Source organism: Diabrotica virgifera, chromosome 9 (genome assembly GCF_917563875.1).
Source record: "Diabrotica virgifera virgifera chromosome 9, PGI_DIABVI_V3a".
Classification (NCBI taxonomy): domain Eukaryota; kingdom Metazoa; phylum Arthropoda; class Insecta; order Coleoptera; family Chrysomelidae; genus Diabrotica; species Diabrotica virgifera.
In genome coordinates this window covers 178,801,370-178,818,505 of record NC_065451.1, presented here as the reverse complement: position 1 = coordinate 178,818,505, position 17,136 = coordinate 178,801,370, and the positions used below count along the sequence as shown (strand labels likewise).

General features: G+C 35.1%; 1 protein-coding gene across 2 annotated transcripts in view; it reads right to left on the bottom strand.

Moving 5' to 3' along the window:
• The window catches only part of LOC126892162 (uncharacterized), an 88,358-nt gene that overhangs the window by 26,083 nt on the left and 45,139 nt on the right, over window positions 1-17,136 (bottom strand). For both annotated transcript variants that reach the window (XM_050661634.1, XM_050661635.1), the window contains exons 2-4: window positions 10,662-10,804; window positions 3,459-3,762; window positions 660-876 (exon numbers count right to left, since the gene is read on the bottom strand). In XM_050661634.1, coding sequence (XP_050517591.1) covers window positions 660-876; window positions 3,459-3,762; window positions 10,662-10,804 — 664 coding nt within the window. The remainder of the gene's footprint in view (window positions 1-659; window positions 877-3,458; window positions 3,763-10,661; window positions 10,805-17,136) is intronic.

The following is a 17,136-nucleotide window of genomic DNA, read 5'->3' as shown; positions in this document are numbered from 1 at the left end:
GCGATAAATATTTATTGTGAATTAGATTAATTTATATGATAAAGGTTTCATTTGGACAATTATGCCCACAGAATTTAATTGATAAATTTACAGAGCATTGCTTTTGATAATAAAGGTATTTGTATGTGTTTATTTATGGTATTTCTATTTATTTCCTTTTCCTATTTTTATCCAGATAAGGATCAACTAAGAGATACTGAAGCCACGAGAAAGGATAAGTATAACCTAAGATAATTTAATTATTTTTGTATGACAAAAGGGCACCCTGAGATTTTTTTATTAATTTTTTTGTATGATTTGCGACAATTAAATAATTAATCAAATAAATAATAATTAATATCAAAGTAATAGAAAGCAGATCATAACAATACATACACATAATATATAGCATAAGCGATGACGGTCGCGAATTTAATGCTTTTTCCCCTATCCAAAAATCGCGCAACGTCCCTAAAGAAGTTTTCACTTCAAAAAACCACACGTGTGGTAGCAAGAGATAAATCACCAATCGGTAGAAAATGTATCGGCCAACCGCGCAAAAGATGAGGTGAAACAAGCAGAATTGCTTATAAGGAGAAATAAGAACCAGAATTTTGATTGAAAATATTATGCATCTAGTTATGCATAGTTACACATTTGTAGAGTTGTTTGTAACTTACGGTAGAAGTAATGCCTGCCCCAAAAGCCCTAAGTGATTAAGAATAATTCCTTTTGGCAGTCCAGTAGTGCCACTACTAAACATGATAACAGCAGTGTCCTTCAAACTATCTGCTTCCGTTGGAGCAAATTTCTCTTCATTTTCATGAGGTTCTAAAAAGCTTGAGAATTCCGTGTGAGTGTCAGATGAGCCATAAACAACTATTTCTGTGTCGAGCCCTATGAGAATATTAATAAAATTAATGTTCTGTTAAGTTTTACAACTTAAATTTTATGAAAGTTAAATATCATCTACAGGTTGACAGAAGCATCTGAAACCGCTTGATTTCTGAGAGCAGTAATAGTATATTAAGTATGGAGAACGGTAAGGGTTTTATACTGATCGAAGACAATTGTTTGGAGGAGGAGCGGAGCGACGACTCCAATTATTGTCTGAGATCGGTTACCCTTAACGTTCGACATGCTTATAACGTTTTTTGCACGATTGATACCATTATAAATTATAAAATTAAACATTTTCGTCATATTGACTAGTTTCATTCATTTTATCAAGATAGATACTTTGGTTGTTAGGTAGTAACTAGGGTGCATAACAACAATGGAGAATTGAGTTTTTATTTAGTTGTCAATAATTTTAAGTACAATTTTGATTATTATAAATTAAAATATGAGCGAAAGTGAATTTGAAGAAATTGAACGGGCTTGGGAAGAAGGGTGTTCCGCAATTATTCCCGAAAAATCCAAAATCCGTTATCAAAATATGTACCTACCAAAAGTATATAAAACTTCGTCCATTACAAGTAAAATCAAATCATTTGTTCTTAAGATACGCCAAAGGAAAATGTTGTGCTCAAGTAATAAGGAAAGGGACAATCGGGGGCTGGCCTCAAATTGCCAAATTCTTAAATTTGCCTAATCCCGAGAATTATACTTGCCATTCGTTCAGGAGGACATCAGCAACGCTTTTGGCTAATGAAGGTGTTGATGTCCTCGGATTAAATCATGGAGGTTGGCGTTCATCGACAGTGGCAGAAAGCTATGTAGAAGATTCTCTTCATAATAAAATAGATTTTGACGAAAAAATATTGTGCAATACTAGTAATACTACTAATGTATGCGATTCTGCAGGAGTTTCTGTTAGAAGTGAAACCACAGCCCAAACGAGTGGGATTTCATTAAATAATTTAACAAATTGTACCATAAGTTTCAATATTAAAAAATAATTCGTTAGTTTTCTTTATTCTTTCAAAAAATAAATTAAAATTAAGAGATTTTTTAACTCGACGGTAAGTAAATTACTTACCGTCGAGTTGGAGTACTTACCGTCGAGTTGGATTGCTTACCGTCGAGTTGCTAGTAAATGTCACCTACTGACGTAAAATCTGTCACGGTAAACAGTCAAAAATGATCAATCGTGCAAAAAATGTATTTTGAATTAAATAAATTACACACATTCTTCTTTTTGTGTCAATTAATTTCATTCAAAAATTTTTTTGGACAGTCTGTATAAATAATTACATCAATGTTTATATTTTTATGAATAGACAATGGAATAACTTTTCAAATGAGGTAATGCACGACCCCTATTCTTATTTAAAAAATCATAAATTGCTTTATCAAGTCAAGATGGATGATGATATGCAAAAAAGTCAAAATTTAAAAATAACAATCGACCTGTTTCGGAATTTTTCCTTAAAATCGCCTGTTTACGAAATAATGAATTTATTCCATATGGCTTTGCCACACTGTATAGAGGAACATACAGGGAACCCCGATAAGTCGGCCCCTGATAACCCGGAAGTCCGGCTAACCCGGACCGATTTTCATCAAAAATTTCAACAATAAAAATGTACTATCCGTTGCAAGATAATTCGGATGGAATTCGCCAGATTATTTTGTGCTTGATATCGACCCAGTCTCTTAATCTGGGGAAGTCAATCCGAAGTATCTTGCAAGGGATAGTATGTAATATAATATTTGAGAGATAATGTGTATTTGGGTAATTTGAACTATGTATACGATAGTAAAAATGACTCATGGCACACGGTGGCGGCGGCAGAGCGACGGTCATTGTCTCGAATTTATCGGAAAAAACAGGCACCTGTTATTCCTTTATTTATTTCAAACTGTCTTAGCGTTGTTTAAAAAAGACTAACAGACTATTTAAAAAATTGTTTTTTAAACAATGGTCTTAGTTTTCACCGGTCATAACATCGTTCCGATTGTGACTTTATTGGGTGTAGTACAGTCTTGTATTGTTTGCTTCCGTTTGCTTAGGTTTGTGTTTGCGCGTTTTTAATAATTTAGATGTGTAGTTCATGTTCATTCAATTTTTACCATATTCTCTAGGTGACCCGGATTTTCGATAACCCGGATCGGCCGCGATCCCGATTAATCTGAGTTATCGAAGTTCCACTGTACCACAGTATATAGAGGTTCCACAGTAAAACCACTCCTCTGTCGGCGCTTTGATCTCAAGAAGTAATACCGGCAGTGCGCAATTGGTAATTCACCAGTGGTGGATGCGGGTTTTCCCTGTTAAAATCCGTACGTTTCTATGCGACTAGCAATACGAGAGTGGGGCAAAAGCGACTAAGAACATTGCGCGGTCGCCATGCGCGACTACAGATTTTACTTCCAATTTTTCGGAGAGTGGTTCTACTGTGTGCTCTTTATACTGTGACTGTACTATTAATTCTCAGATATATATTTCCGTTTCACAAAACATAAAAAAAACACTGATTTACCTCTAAAAGGGATAATTATGTTAACTGAAAAGTAAAATACTAAGGAGCTATTACCTGCTTGTTTAACTGAAGTTTCCATAAGTTCCAAACCTTCAGGAACTACGAAAATGATTTTGGGTCTTACATCCTTCAATAAATAAGCTGACTCCATAAGAGATAATGTGGGATCCATAGATGCTACTGGAACATTTAAGAATAGACTAGCAATGAATGGCACTGAACTTTCTTTATGGTTGTAAGAACAAAGCACAACGACATCGTCCTTGGTTAAACTTCTGGTTGATAGGTGGCAGGCTGTGCGTACACAACGTTGTAAAAGTTCCGCATAGGTTTGTTCTTCGTCAGTATCAGCAATATACTAGAACACGAAATATTGTATTATACAAATCGGTTATAAACAACTTAAAAGAATCTGCTATGCGGACGATGCAATACTAATATCTCAAAGTGAAAATGATTTACAACGTATGCTGCACCAATTTAACATAACCGCCAGAAAATTTAACATGTTAATTTCCTCAAAAAAGACAAAATGCATGGTTATAACAGCAGATCCAATAAGATGTAAATTGGAGCTTGAAGGTCAGATAATAGAACAGGTGATGGAGTTTAAATATCTAGGCATCACACTATCTAGCTACGGAAGGCTCGAAAAAGAAGTGGAAGATCAAGTGAATAGAGCAAACAGAGCCGCAGGTTGCCTGAATGACACAATATGGAGAAATAAAAATATCGGAAAAGAAATGAAAGGCAGAATTTACAAAACAGTCATCAGACCAATAATGACATACGCGGCAGAAACACGACCCTACACAGAGAGGACAAAAAGATTGCTCGAAACAGCGGAGATGAAAACTCTTCGAAAAATCGATGGTAAGACTCTATGGGACAGAGCTAGAAGTACAGATATACGACGGAGGTGCAAGGTGGATAACATTAATAACTGAGTAAGAAACAGAAAAATAGAATGGAATGACCACATAAGCCGAATGGCAACAAATAGGGTAGTCAGGACAGCGAGAGGCGGCTCCCCAATAGGAAGACGATCAGTGGGAAGACCACGAAAACGATGAAACGACAACTTACTAGAGGCACATTGAAAAAACAGACAGAGTAATGTCTATACAAAAAGAAGAAGAAGAAGAAGAAGAAGAAGAAGAGACAAATCGGTTTTGTATGCTGGAAACATATTTAATAACAAAGCACATAATTTCATAACATTAAAAATTACATAAAAAATGTATAGAGTACAGCAAACCACTTGTCTTAATATTTGTGGATTATGAGAAAACATTTGACACAGTAACCCATCAGAAAATGTTAGATGCTTTGAAAGAATGCCGAATAGATCACCGTTACACCACTGTCGTCAAAAATATCTACCATAATGCTACGGTATGCGTCAGACTCCATGAAGATAAACAAAAGTTCAACATTCATTGTGGAGTTCGCCAGGGTAACACTATTTCGCCAAAACGGTTACAAGTATAGAACAAACATCAGCATACAAATATCTGGGGCACGAAATTCGTTTAAGTAGAGACAACCAGACCAATGAATTAATACAGCGTTTCTCAACCTTTTACCATTTGCGACCCAGTTTTCCATAACTATTTTCACCGCGCCCCCTCGTACAATAACAATATATCTTTGCAATATTAATGTATACTTGAATAATGTAATTTTGACAAAAAACAGTCAAATCTTACTTTGATTACCAAATCACCGAGAATAAGTTTTTTTAATATGTGGTGTTCAATTTTCACATGCAAAAAATATTCTTATATTTTTTACTGAATTAAATCTCTTATTACAACCCTTAATTTAAACAAGCCAGCCCTGTTCAATAGTACCATTTTATCCCCCCCTATTCCTTACCCTCTCTCCTCATCCCTTACAGACAGACAATTTTGGATTCGGGACAGAAGAAATCTTCCTCTTTCTCATCAGCCGTTCGACGGATCAAGTCGGTACCGCTCATCTCTTGACTCTTGACGGTCCAGCCTTTCTTTTGGGCTGAAACGAATAATAACAATACGTGCACGAACAGTAATTAGGGAGTGACGCCATACACGATTTCGCAACAGTCAAAACGCGAGGCACGTGGTACGGAAACAGTCATCTCGTATGTGACCGGCTTTAGTGTTCCGGACAAGATTTCACAAATTGGTAAGACTTTTTTATACATATGAATATTGTCTGTATAAAACCTTATCCTTTATACTCCCACTTAAACCAGTAAACTAACAATCCTAATTACAGTCCACACCATCTGAAAGTATATTCATACTCTCACATATGTACAAGTTATCATACATGTGGTAATAGCGATTCGGAACCAATAGTCTCTCTTTCTAACTCCTAAGTTCTGTCCAGTCTTAGTTGAGTCAGTTCAGTCAGTCCTTCTGTAACTGTTAAATTAATTTATTGTGAATGTGTATGTTCTAGTGTGCGTGTTAATTGTGTGGTAAAAGCTTTACTTGCCTCTTATAAAGTCTCACATCAAATACCCAGATCTAAAAAGCCTCACACTATTGGTGAAGAGCTTATTTTGCCAGCTGCAATTCAAATTGTAGAAACTATGTTTGGAGATAATTTTCCCAAAAAATTGAAGTCTATACCTCTATCGAATGATAATGTTGCCCATCAAATTGGTGATATAGCTGAAGCTGTACAAGATCAGCTACTCGGGAAGTTCCGTAACAAGCTGTGTTCGATTCAGCTTGATGAGGTAACAGATAGTAATAAATATGCTCATTTTATTGCCTATGTTCGATTTTGTGATGACACATTAGTAGTAGAAGAACTACTTTTTTGCAAACCAATAAAATTACGAACAACGTCGCTTGCAATATTTGCTATCTTAAATGATTACATAAATGAAGCAAAAATAGAGTCGGAGAATTGCGTCGGAATATATGTACCGATTGTACTCGTGCAATGTCCGGAAAGTTTCAAAGTCTACAATCGCTTCTGAAACAAAAGTCTCCAATGTGTGTATAGACTAGGGATGGGAAAAACCTACCGGATTAAAACTAAAACCGGTTTTTTTACTTCGCAATAACCGGTTTTACCGGTTGTTTTTTTTTTGTCCCGGTTATAACCGGTTTTTTATTTTTAAAGTAAAAACCGGTTATTATATTTTTACGGTGATTAGGATTAGGTTAGGTATTATTTTGGATCCCAATCATAATTATTATTCTCAAGTAATTATTCCAAACAAAACCATAATTCAAATTTTATTTTATTATATAAAATACAGAAACAAACTGAAAGTGCAATCTTACATCAGCCAGAAACAATTATTAAGTTTTATTATAATATTTCCTCGAAAAGGTATTTCTAATCATAATATTTACATAAGAAGTGATCTGGTTGAATTAGACGCAAACATCATCTATTTTTCACACTTAACTCTTGACATTGAAAGTGGGTGAATGACTTTTTCTGATTACCAAAAATAATGCTCTGACTATGAATATCGAATTACTGATTACGAATACGAATCTCCAAGAATTTCGCTACGTTTTCAAAACGATACACTCATACTTACAGGAAGTATTAAATGAGTTAAAATGTAATACATATTCTAAAAATATACAAACGTGTTAAAAGTAATACATGTTCATTCGATAGTATTACTAATTTTGATCATATCGATATCGAGTCGAATGGAGTATCGCAAACTAAAGTGTATTGTAAATGTAACTTTGTAACCTATTGGATTAAAAGAACCGAAAACCGGTTTTCACATAATGGCCGTAAGCAAAAAAAAAACGGTATAACCGAAAACCGGTGTTTTGTCAAAAACCGCCATCCCTAGTGCAGCCGGTTCTAACCTACGGTGCGGAAACGCCAACGCTCACTAAGACGTCCGCAAACAAAATGTTGGGATTAACCCTAAGAGACCGAATAACCAACACAGAATTGCACCGTAGATCGGGAGTAACCAATGCAATCAAAAGAATATCGACCTTGAAATGGAACTGGGCAGGGCATGTAGAAATATACAGGTAGGCTATAAAAACAAGAAAACTAGAATATTTGGGTCACATTACGAGAGGAGAGAAATATGAGCTGCTGAGAGTTATTATGCAAGGAAGGATCCAAGGAAAAAGAAGCATAGGAAGAAGACGCATCTCCTGGCTGAGGAACCTTAGAGAATGGTTTAACTGTAGTTCATTACAACTGTTCAGAGCAGCAGCCAACAAAGTGACCATAGCCATTATGATATCCAACCTCCGCTAGGAGATGGAACTTTAAGAAGAAGAAGGGCATGTAGCGCGAACGAAGGACGGCAGATGGACAAAAAGTATTCTTTAGTGGAGACCCAGACAGGACGCCTTTCGGAGCAGAGGACGGCCACCAACAAGATGGACAGATGACCTGGAAGCGGATAAGTCAAAATTGGATGCAAGCTGCTCAGGACAGGAATTTGTGGGGTGAAACGAAAGACCTACGTTCAGCAGTGGACAAGTGTAGGGTGAATGATGATAAATTTCATAACAACTACATAACTGGTGTGTTGCAAAGTACAGTAACCATATTATTAATGGTACAATACTATATACTCGTATATACTATACAGGGTGAGGCAGATAAAGGGCCTATTAGAAATATCTCTAAAACTAAAGGTAAGAGAATCATGAAAATTGGAATACAGAGGTTTTGAGGTGTGAACTATTTAATGAAAATATTTTGGACTCTTTGCTACTTCCGGTTATACCGGAAGTTGATTGTAACTTCGTTTTTTTAAATGGGACAACCTATATATTTTTACTTTTTTGGACTCTTTTTGATTTCTTCTTTCTTAAAATATAAGGTTTTATAATATTGTACAGGGTAGTTTAAAAGATAATTAAGTTTCCTTATTAATTTCGTAGCAATATTCACACCCGGTAGAATTGTAATAGTTTGAAATAATAAACTCTATTTATGTTCAAATGATTTTCAATATAGTCTATTATTGTCAAAAATTATTGGTATAGTTAAATTTTTCATTTTAGTATACAGGGTTGGTCGAAACTCGGAATGAGTATTTTCTGAGTTTTCTTAAATGAAACACCCTGTATTTTAGTATTGTAATGAAATGTTATTTTATGGTACTTTTTAATTTCTTAAGCATTCCCTATACCTAACTGCTTTAGTTTGTGAGTTATTGGTGATTAAAGCAAAACGTTAATTGCAACACAAAATACGTGAAATTTTATTAGGTTGGCTGTGAAAATATTCAATCACAAATAATTTTTTGGAAATAAATACATATTAATCTAGACTGATACTTAAAATTGCCAATAATGGTTGAGCTATCAAAATACTTGCGTAGTTAAGACTGTTGGTGCGATTAACAATTAAGCACAAATTAAAACAGTTAGATATAGGGAATACTTAAGAAGTAAGAAAGTACCATAAAATATCATTTCATTACAATACTAAAATATAGGGTGTTCCATTTAAGAAAACTCAGAAAATACTCATTCCGAGTTTCGACCCACCCTGTATACCAAAATTAAAAATTGAGCTACACTAATAATTCTTGACAATAGCAGACTATATTAAAAATCGTTTGAACATAAATAGAGATTTTGATCTCAAACTACTACAATTCTACATGGTGTGAAAGTTGCTACGAAATGAATAAAAAAACGTAATTATCTTTTAAACTACCCTGTATAATATTAGAAAACCTCATATTTTAAGACATAAGAAATTAAGGAGAATCCAAAAATGTAAAAATATACGGGTATCTCATTTAAAAAAACAAAGTTATAAGCAACTTCCGGTATAACCGGAAGTACCAAATAGATGAAAATATTTTCATTAAATAGATCACTCTTCAAAAATCCCTTATTCCTATTTTCATGATTCGGTTGCCTTTAGTTCTCGAGATATTTCTAATAGGCCCTTTATCTGCCTCACCCTATATACAAAGAACTCTATGCCAACTATAAAAAAGACTAGCAAAGTCTCTGTAATGAATCAAAACCAAAGATTATTATCTGAATTTTACTTGACATAACATCCAAAGAAGTTTGAAAGTCAGTGCAAGTAATGAAAAATAATAAGTCCCCCGGGAGCGATGAAATAATGGCAGATGCCTTGAAAATGACTAGAAAGAATTAGGCATGTCTACAGGATGCAGTACTTACACCAACTCAGTGGCATAACGCAGAAATTAACCAACTTCATAAAAATGCCGATGCTACGGTCTCAGAAACTATAGACTCATAAGTCTACTTTCAAAATTTATAAACTATTTACAACAATAATTTTACGAAACGATTAGAAAATAAATTGAAATTTTATCAGCCCATAAAACAGGCAGGTTTTAGAAAATGTTACGGAACAAACTATCACCTATTGGTAATAAAAAAAAGTCTTATAGAATAATGTACTGCACACAATAAACCACTAGCTTTAATATTTGTAAATCAGGAAAAGGCCTTTGACACTATAATTCAATAAAAATATTGGAAGCTTTGATAGAATGCCGTATTGACTAAAACGCAATAGACAGTGTTAGAGTGGGTAATCGTCAAACTCAGAAATATCCGATACAACGTGGAATACGTCTGGGAGATACCATATCACCGAAACTGTTCACTACGCTTTTGGAATATATATTATGTAAAAGGGAGAAACTAACCGACAGACAATGCACATGAATAAACAGAGAAAAGCTTAACGACCTTATGTTTGCAGATATTTAATAGTTAATAGGAAAGATGATGCCAAAGAACTGTTAAATTAGCTCTACCTTTCCTCACTAAAAGGGGGATTTAAAATAAATATATCTAATACCCAGATGATAACAAATTTTGTAGTTAGCGAAGATCTATGCCTAGGAGCATGATCCATAGACCAGGTAATAACCTAAAAATAAAAACATTTAATCAGATTGCCAGTGTTGACTTACGGAGCGGAAACGTTGACCATAATAAGGAGAACAGTGCAAAAGATCCATGAGGCTCAAAAGGGCGTTTTACTGCGAGATAAGATCCCAAACTGCCAGCTACGACAAAGATCAGGAGTGGCTGAGGATGTAGAGAGAGTAGCAACACTGAAGTGAAACTGGGCAGATAAAGTGGCTCGAATGACGGATAACAGATGGACAAAGCGGATACCTACTGGAATGAAGAGCAAGAGATGATGCCTACCCAAGCAGAGGTCATCCATCAACACGTTGGGCTGACAATCTAAAACGGGAATTGAAAACACAAGATCGAAACAGATGATGACTGTAGTATAGGTACCTACTTGTGCTATGTGATGTCTATGTTTCTTCATTCTATTAAACAAATAATTTCCAAGACCGCGTGGATCTGGTTCAAATTTAAACGGAGTATAAAAAGTGTATTCTTCCCCAGACTCTTCATTTTTATCGGGTTCAGCCAGCGGATCTAAAAACATGTATCAAAAAATTAATAATATTTTTAAAGTATTATTTTACAGTAAATAAACTACCTCTATGTTTTTATTGAAATCAACGCCTCTTTGAAACAAGAAAAAACGGGTAAAAGGTTTATCTGATTACGTGAAAGATTGTAAAACAATATATTTTTTATAGTACATTTTTACTAGTAATCCAAATATACTATTTTGTAGTTGAAAACTGACAAAACCTTGGAAACTCAGGTTTTAAACAAATTGAGTTTAGATTAAAAATGGAAGACAATATAATAGCCCAATAAATCACCGTTTTGGAGTGTAATTTTCAGGGGCAACTCCGAATTGCATGAAAATTTGGATTTAGGTTCTACTTAACCTCCACTTTAAAGTTGAATTTGTGCCGTTGGTTGCTTTTACATGGCGGGTGACGGTCGGGGGGTGAAAAACGTGTGTTTAAAATAATATCGGAAATGGATAAACTGACAGATCATAAGCAACTATCGTTCTATAAAGTTTTTTACGTAAGTCAATACTTTTCGAGTTATTCGCGATTAAAAATTTTGATTTTTCGACAAAAAAACTAAGTTTTCAGACCGTTTTTTTATCGAAAAAATATTCTTAGCAAAAGTATAACTAATAGAAAAAACGAAAAAAATGGTGTAGTCTATAAATTGAGTAAAAGCAAAGTTGTAGCTCATGAAAAATACGTTCTTATTCGTCTAATTCCAAATCGAATAATTCAACGCGAAATCACCGAAAAATTAAGCACTTTTCGGGAAAAGCTTATTAACATTTTTAAAGTATCTAAAAAGCTTAATATTTGTTTTTTTACAAAAGTTTCTAGCATCAAAAATAAACGAGTTACACTGAAAAAAAGTTGGCCTCTTTTTTCGGTAAAAAAATTTGTGAAAACCTCCCTCTATTTAGCATCCTAAATAAAATTAATCGTTACCGCTTTACCATTTATTTTAACTATATGTGTATTGTTTATATGATCTGTAAGTTTGATTGGTTTAAAGTGCTCTTTTTGAAAAAATTTGGTTTTGTAGTAAAAAAAATTTTCTAAAATTTTTTGAAAAATTAGTGATAAGTAAAATCTTAAAAAATTAAAAATGTAGGTTTTGCTATTATAAATATGCTAGTTTCATTTTGTTTTCCGTAAGACAAAAATTGGTTAAGGTATGGCTGATCAAAATTCGCATTCACTCGTGATTAGTGACCCGTTCAAGCTTTTTCAACTACAACCCTTTCAAAAATAAGCACTTTAAACCGGTGAGACTGACCGGTCATATAAAAAATAGATAAGTAAGTAATTGTTTGCAAAGCGGTAGCGATTAATTTCATTTGGGGAGCTAAACACGGGGAGATTTTCATGACTTTTTTACCAAAAAAAAGAAGGCCAACTTTATTTTGTGCGTAACTCTCTTATTTTTAATGCTACAATCTTTTATAATTACAAACAAAGTAAGTTATCAATCGAAGTAGCACATAAAACGACATAAATATCTTTCCATACCACCAGATTGACAACAGGTGGAATACTTTCTTTGGTTACAACCTCCTGAGATTTTCAAAAATTATAAATCAAACAGGATGCCGAGGAAATTAAGATGAGAGAATTTTAAATAGTTCACAACTCATCTGCTCAGCGTGGTAAAAGTTCCAACAAGGAAGATTCCTTAATACTCCTACAAAAGAGTAAATGAATTAAAAATGTATAAACATTTTCAATTTCTTTGCAACACGAAAATGCAGCAGCTGCATAATGCTCTGGTTAAATCGGAGAGTGCGGGAAGAGTCTATACCGGTTTCGGAGGCCTTTTCCCCCTCATCAGTAGTCCCATATCCTCTTCTCTCCGATTTCCCCAGGCATCACACTTTCGGCCTTTCCGTATTCATACAGGATGCCGAGGAATTTAAGATGAGAGAATTTTAAAGTGCATCCTACCCACTTAAAATAAGGGTACCTTTTAGTACTAGAATACCTCACAATTTAATAATTCAGTACCAGAAATGCTTAAGAGTTAAAGACAAAAATTTATGTGATAAAATAACCGTTGCCCTACCCAAAACGGACGCATATGACCAGTACCTACTAGAAATTTGCTATTAATGGATTCGATCTATATCTGAAAGGTAGATAGGCATACGAGATTTAGTTTTTCTAAATAGAATCGTTCTGGGAAAATTAAAAAAAAAACTAAATACAAGATGCCATCTTTAAATAGCTCTAGCTCTCTTAGGAAACATTTTCGAACTAGATGAATAATTGGGTTAAATAATCTTCAAAATCTGGAGGAAAGCTAGAGTGGTAGCCCTCTTAAAACCAGGAAAGGATCCGGCGGATACAAAGAGTTTTAGACCTGTCCCCCTTTTGTGCCACCTTTTCAAGGCAGTTGAAAGAATAATACTGAACCGGATCGCTGAATATATGGAGACTAAAATTATTCCAGAACAAGCAGGATTCAGACCCGGAAAGTGCTGCTGCAGTCAAATTCTTAATCTCACCCACCATATTGAAGATGATTTTGAACGGAAAGAAATAACAGGAGTAGCGTTCATAGACCTAACTGCCGCCTATCACACAGTTAACCATCAACGGCTACTCGCAAAACTCTATGAAACCACAAAGGATTTCCGACTAACAAGGTTAGTGAAATTTCTCCTCCAGAATAGACGCCTCAACGTAACGCTCCAGTCCAAGAACAGTCGGTGGAGGAACCAAAAAAATGGGCTACCACAGGGAAGTGTCCTCGCGCCGATTCTTTACAACATATACACCAACGACCAACCCATACACCAACAAACAAGGAAATTTATTTACGCTGATGATACAGCTGTGGCAGCTCAGAGAAGAACCTTCAATGAAGTCGAAGTGAAACTGACAAATGCCCTGGGAGACTTAGCTCTATACTACGATGAAAACCATCTGAAACCCAGTCCTACAAAAACCCAGGTATGTGCTTTCCACCTTAGAAACAAGCATGCCCGAAGGCCGCTGGAGGTGGAATGGCGTGGTCAGATGCTGGAACACAACGAGACGCCAAAATACCTTGGCGTACGTCTGGATAGAACTCTGTCTTGCCGATACCACTGTCAAGATGTCAAGAAGAAAGTAAGTGCCAGAAATAATATTATCCGCAAGCTAACTAGTACAAAATGGGGAGCACAACCACACACTCTTCGCACTTCAGCCTTAGCATTATGTTTTTCGGCCGCGGAGTTTGTAGCACCAGTATGGGCAAGCTCTGCTCACGCAAAGAACGTCGACGTGGCTCTAAATGAAACGGTTCATATAATATCGGGTTGCCTGAAACCGACACCTATCGAAGAGGTATACCCCATAGCTGGGATTGCTCCACCACCTATCAGGAGGAAGGTCACGTCAGATGTAGAACGAAAAAAGCAGGAGACGGACCGAAGACACCCCTTATATGACCACCAAACTCAGTCAAGCAGACTAAGATCTCGGAAAAGCTTCCTAAAAACATCAAGATCCATCCCCGAAACGCCAGAAACGCGCCGAATACACCTATGGCAAGCGTCAGCTACCGCGACACATTTTCCTCCCTCAGAGGAAATGGCTGCTGGACACAATTTACCGTATCCGACTTGGAAAGCGCTAAACAGATTAATAACCGGCATTTCACGTTGTGCTAGCAACCTGAAAAAATGGGGATACCAGGAGGACGATACCTGCGACTGTGGCGCGGTTCAGACCAGGTGGCATCTACTATCATGCACAGAGATGAGAGAGACCTGCACAGAAGAAGACTTAATTTTAGCAAATGACAGGGCCATCTATGTGGTCAACCATTGGAAATACAGAATTTAAAGTTGTTGGTGTTTCGGACACGGAAAGTAAGTAAGTATCTTCAAATTATCTGAGGAATCTTCGGTCTTCGTTTGTTGGGAGAGTTTCTGGACACCCTGTATAGTTGATCAAATAAATATCATTGATAAGTTACATTCTATCAATGTCATATCGATTATAGAAAAAACAAAACCACAGAAGTTTTATAGTTTATGTTCAATAATTTTCTCGCCCAAATATCAATGTCAAGTTGGCTTGAAACTCAACTCCCATCGATAAAATATGAATAAAACTAAAATACAGTTATCTACACGCACACGTTCTTTCTCATGAGTTTTATTTTAGAGGTAGTTTTACAATTTTAACCCTTAAGGGAGTAGGCGCAAAATTTTTTGCCAATGAGCTTTAAATGCATTCATTTTTTTTCGAATCCTGAGAAAACTAATAAGAATTTTTGAAAAATCTAAACGCAGAATGAAAGATTGCATTATTACCGATGGCCGGATGCCCCTGAAAACTTCTATAATGAAAAAAGAACATTTAGTGTGATTTTTAATTTCAGATGTCTCATTCAAAATAAATATTTTAGTTATTTAAGTGACTTTTGGCATTCGGTAATAATGCAATATTTCATTGTACGATTTCAAAAATCTAGCTAGTTTTCTCAGAATTCGAAAAAAATGAATGCATTTAAAACACATTGGCGCGAAATTTTACGCCTACGCCCGTAAGTACTTACATGGAGCCCATAAGAAACGTGGTTTTGTGTTCACTTACCTCTTTTGAAAAAATATAAAAAAGTTTAAATATCTACGTCCGTCTTAGAGCTTCACGATACGATACAATATCGAGACTTTTTAAGTATTGAGTATTGTATTGGTTATGCCAATGAAGTATCGTATCGTGTATCGATATCGGCAATACTTTCTTACAAAGATATCGTATTGATATTGATTCCGATACAATACTCGATAAAATATCGATATAAAAAGGATTAAATTAATAAAAAACAATTCTTTATTAATTTCTCACTGTCTTCATTAAAAAAATCTATACAAAAAATATACAAGAAATACGAGAAATTACATTGTGACCTCACAAAAAATGTAATCCTTTAAAGAGCTCTTCATCCATTTGTTCACACAAATGAGTTATTTGATACTTTTATATTTTAATTATCCTTTTATTCGTTAGAACCAGCGCTGCTTCAGAAAAGAGCCGCTCGACTGGTACGGACGTCATTTGGACACACAAAATATCCCTAGCTAACCGAAGTAAAACGGGGAAAACACTACTGTATGATTTCCATCATAATAAAATATTTGTGTCTGGTCCAGGTCTTAGAGGTTGCAAGTAGTTTTCAATTTTCTTTTCAAAAACATCGATATTATCTGATGATTTTATCATCCTCCCCTTTTATCATTTGATGAGTTATTGGCTTCATCTTCCTTCTCTCTTGCACTAATAGAGAGCATACGCGCTCGTGCGTCTTATAACTCTTATAATATTTTAACTGTATAATAGGCCTTATGCAGCACTCACGTGGTGTTTTATTTTTTTTTCTCGATACCGATATTGTCAATAATATCGAGGCAGGCGTATCGACAATACAAGAATATTGTATTAATGTTAGATAATGAGTATCGTATCGACATTAATATTGCTAAGGTATGTATTGTATCGGTATCGTATTGATAGTCTAAGAGCTAGTGAACCCTCCGACTAACGGTCGTCCTGTAAGGCTAGAAATTTTTCTAGTGATAATTCATAGCACACCAAGGCTAAAACCCATGACCTGGCAGGCATCAGCGGTGCACGTGTATCTACCAGGTGAATCGAAAAGTGCAAATTTAGGGGGTAAAATAAACTTTCTCCTGTAAGGTTTAAATTTAAGTATGTGTTTGAGTAAGTCATTTAGACGAAATGTGTACAATGACAGGCGATTCTGAAGAGCATAAGACCTTGCCAGGCGAGGGGAAAGATTAGGGGTTTTTCCTAAAATTATTCTTTTTGCATCGAACAAATTTTTTTTAGGTTTTTTGAATCATTCCAAACAGAAAAGGCGTTTACTGAATTTTCTCTTAAGTTAATAGTTATTGTTATATAAGCGATTGAAAATTTTGAAAATTGCGAAATCGGCCATTTTTAACCCTAAATTGGACATTTATCTAAAAATTTCAATGTTACCAAGGTACGTAGATATTCTATAAACATTGATTGATGAAGTCCCGAAAAGTTTTTTGCAATAAAATATCGAAAACCCCTTTGTTTTTTTAATTGCTTATCAAGCGGACGCGACACTGTAGTATAAGTGAGGACGTTTGAGTTTGCATAAATTCATTATCTCGAGAATGGGCAAATTTCAAGATAAATCCTCAGACAGGTCGATTTTCATTTTTGAATTAGGACTTTTTGGCATATATATAATATTAGTGACGTTATCCATCTGAGCGTTATGACGTAATGGTTGATTTTTGTAAATGAGAGTAGGGGTTGTGTGATAGCTCATTTGAAAGGTTATTCAATTCT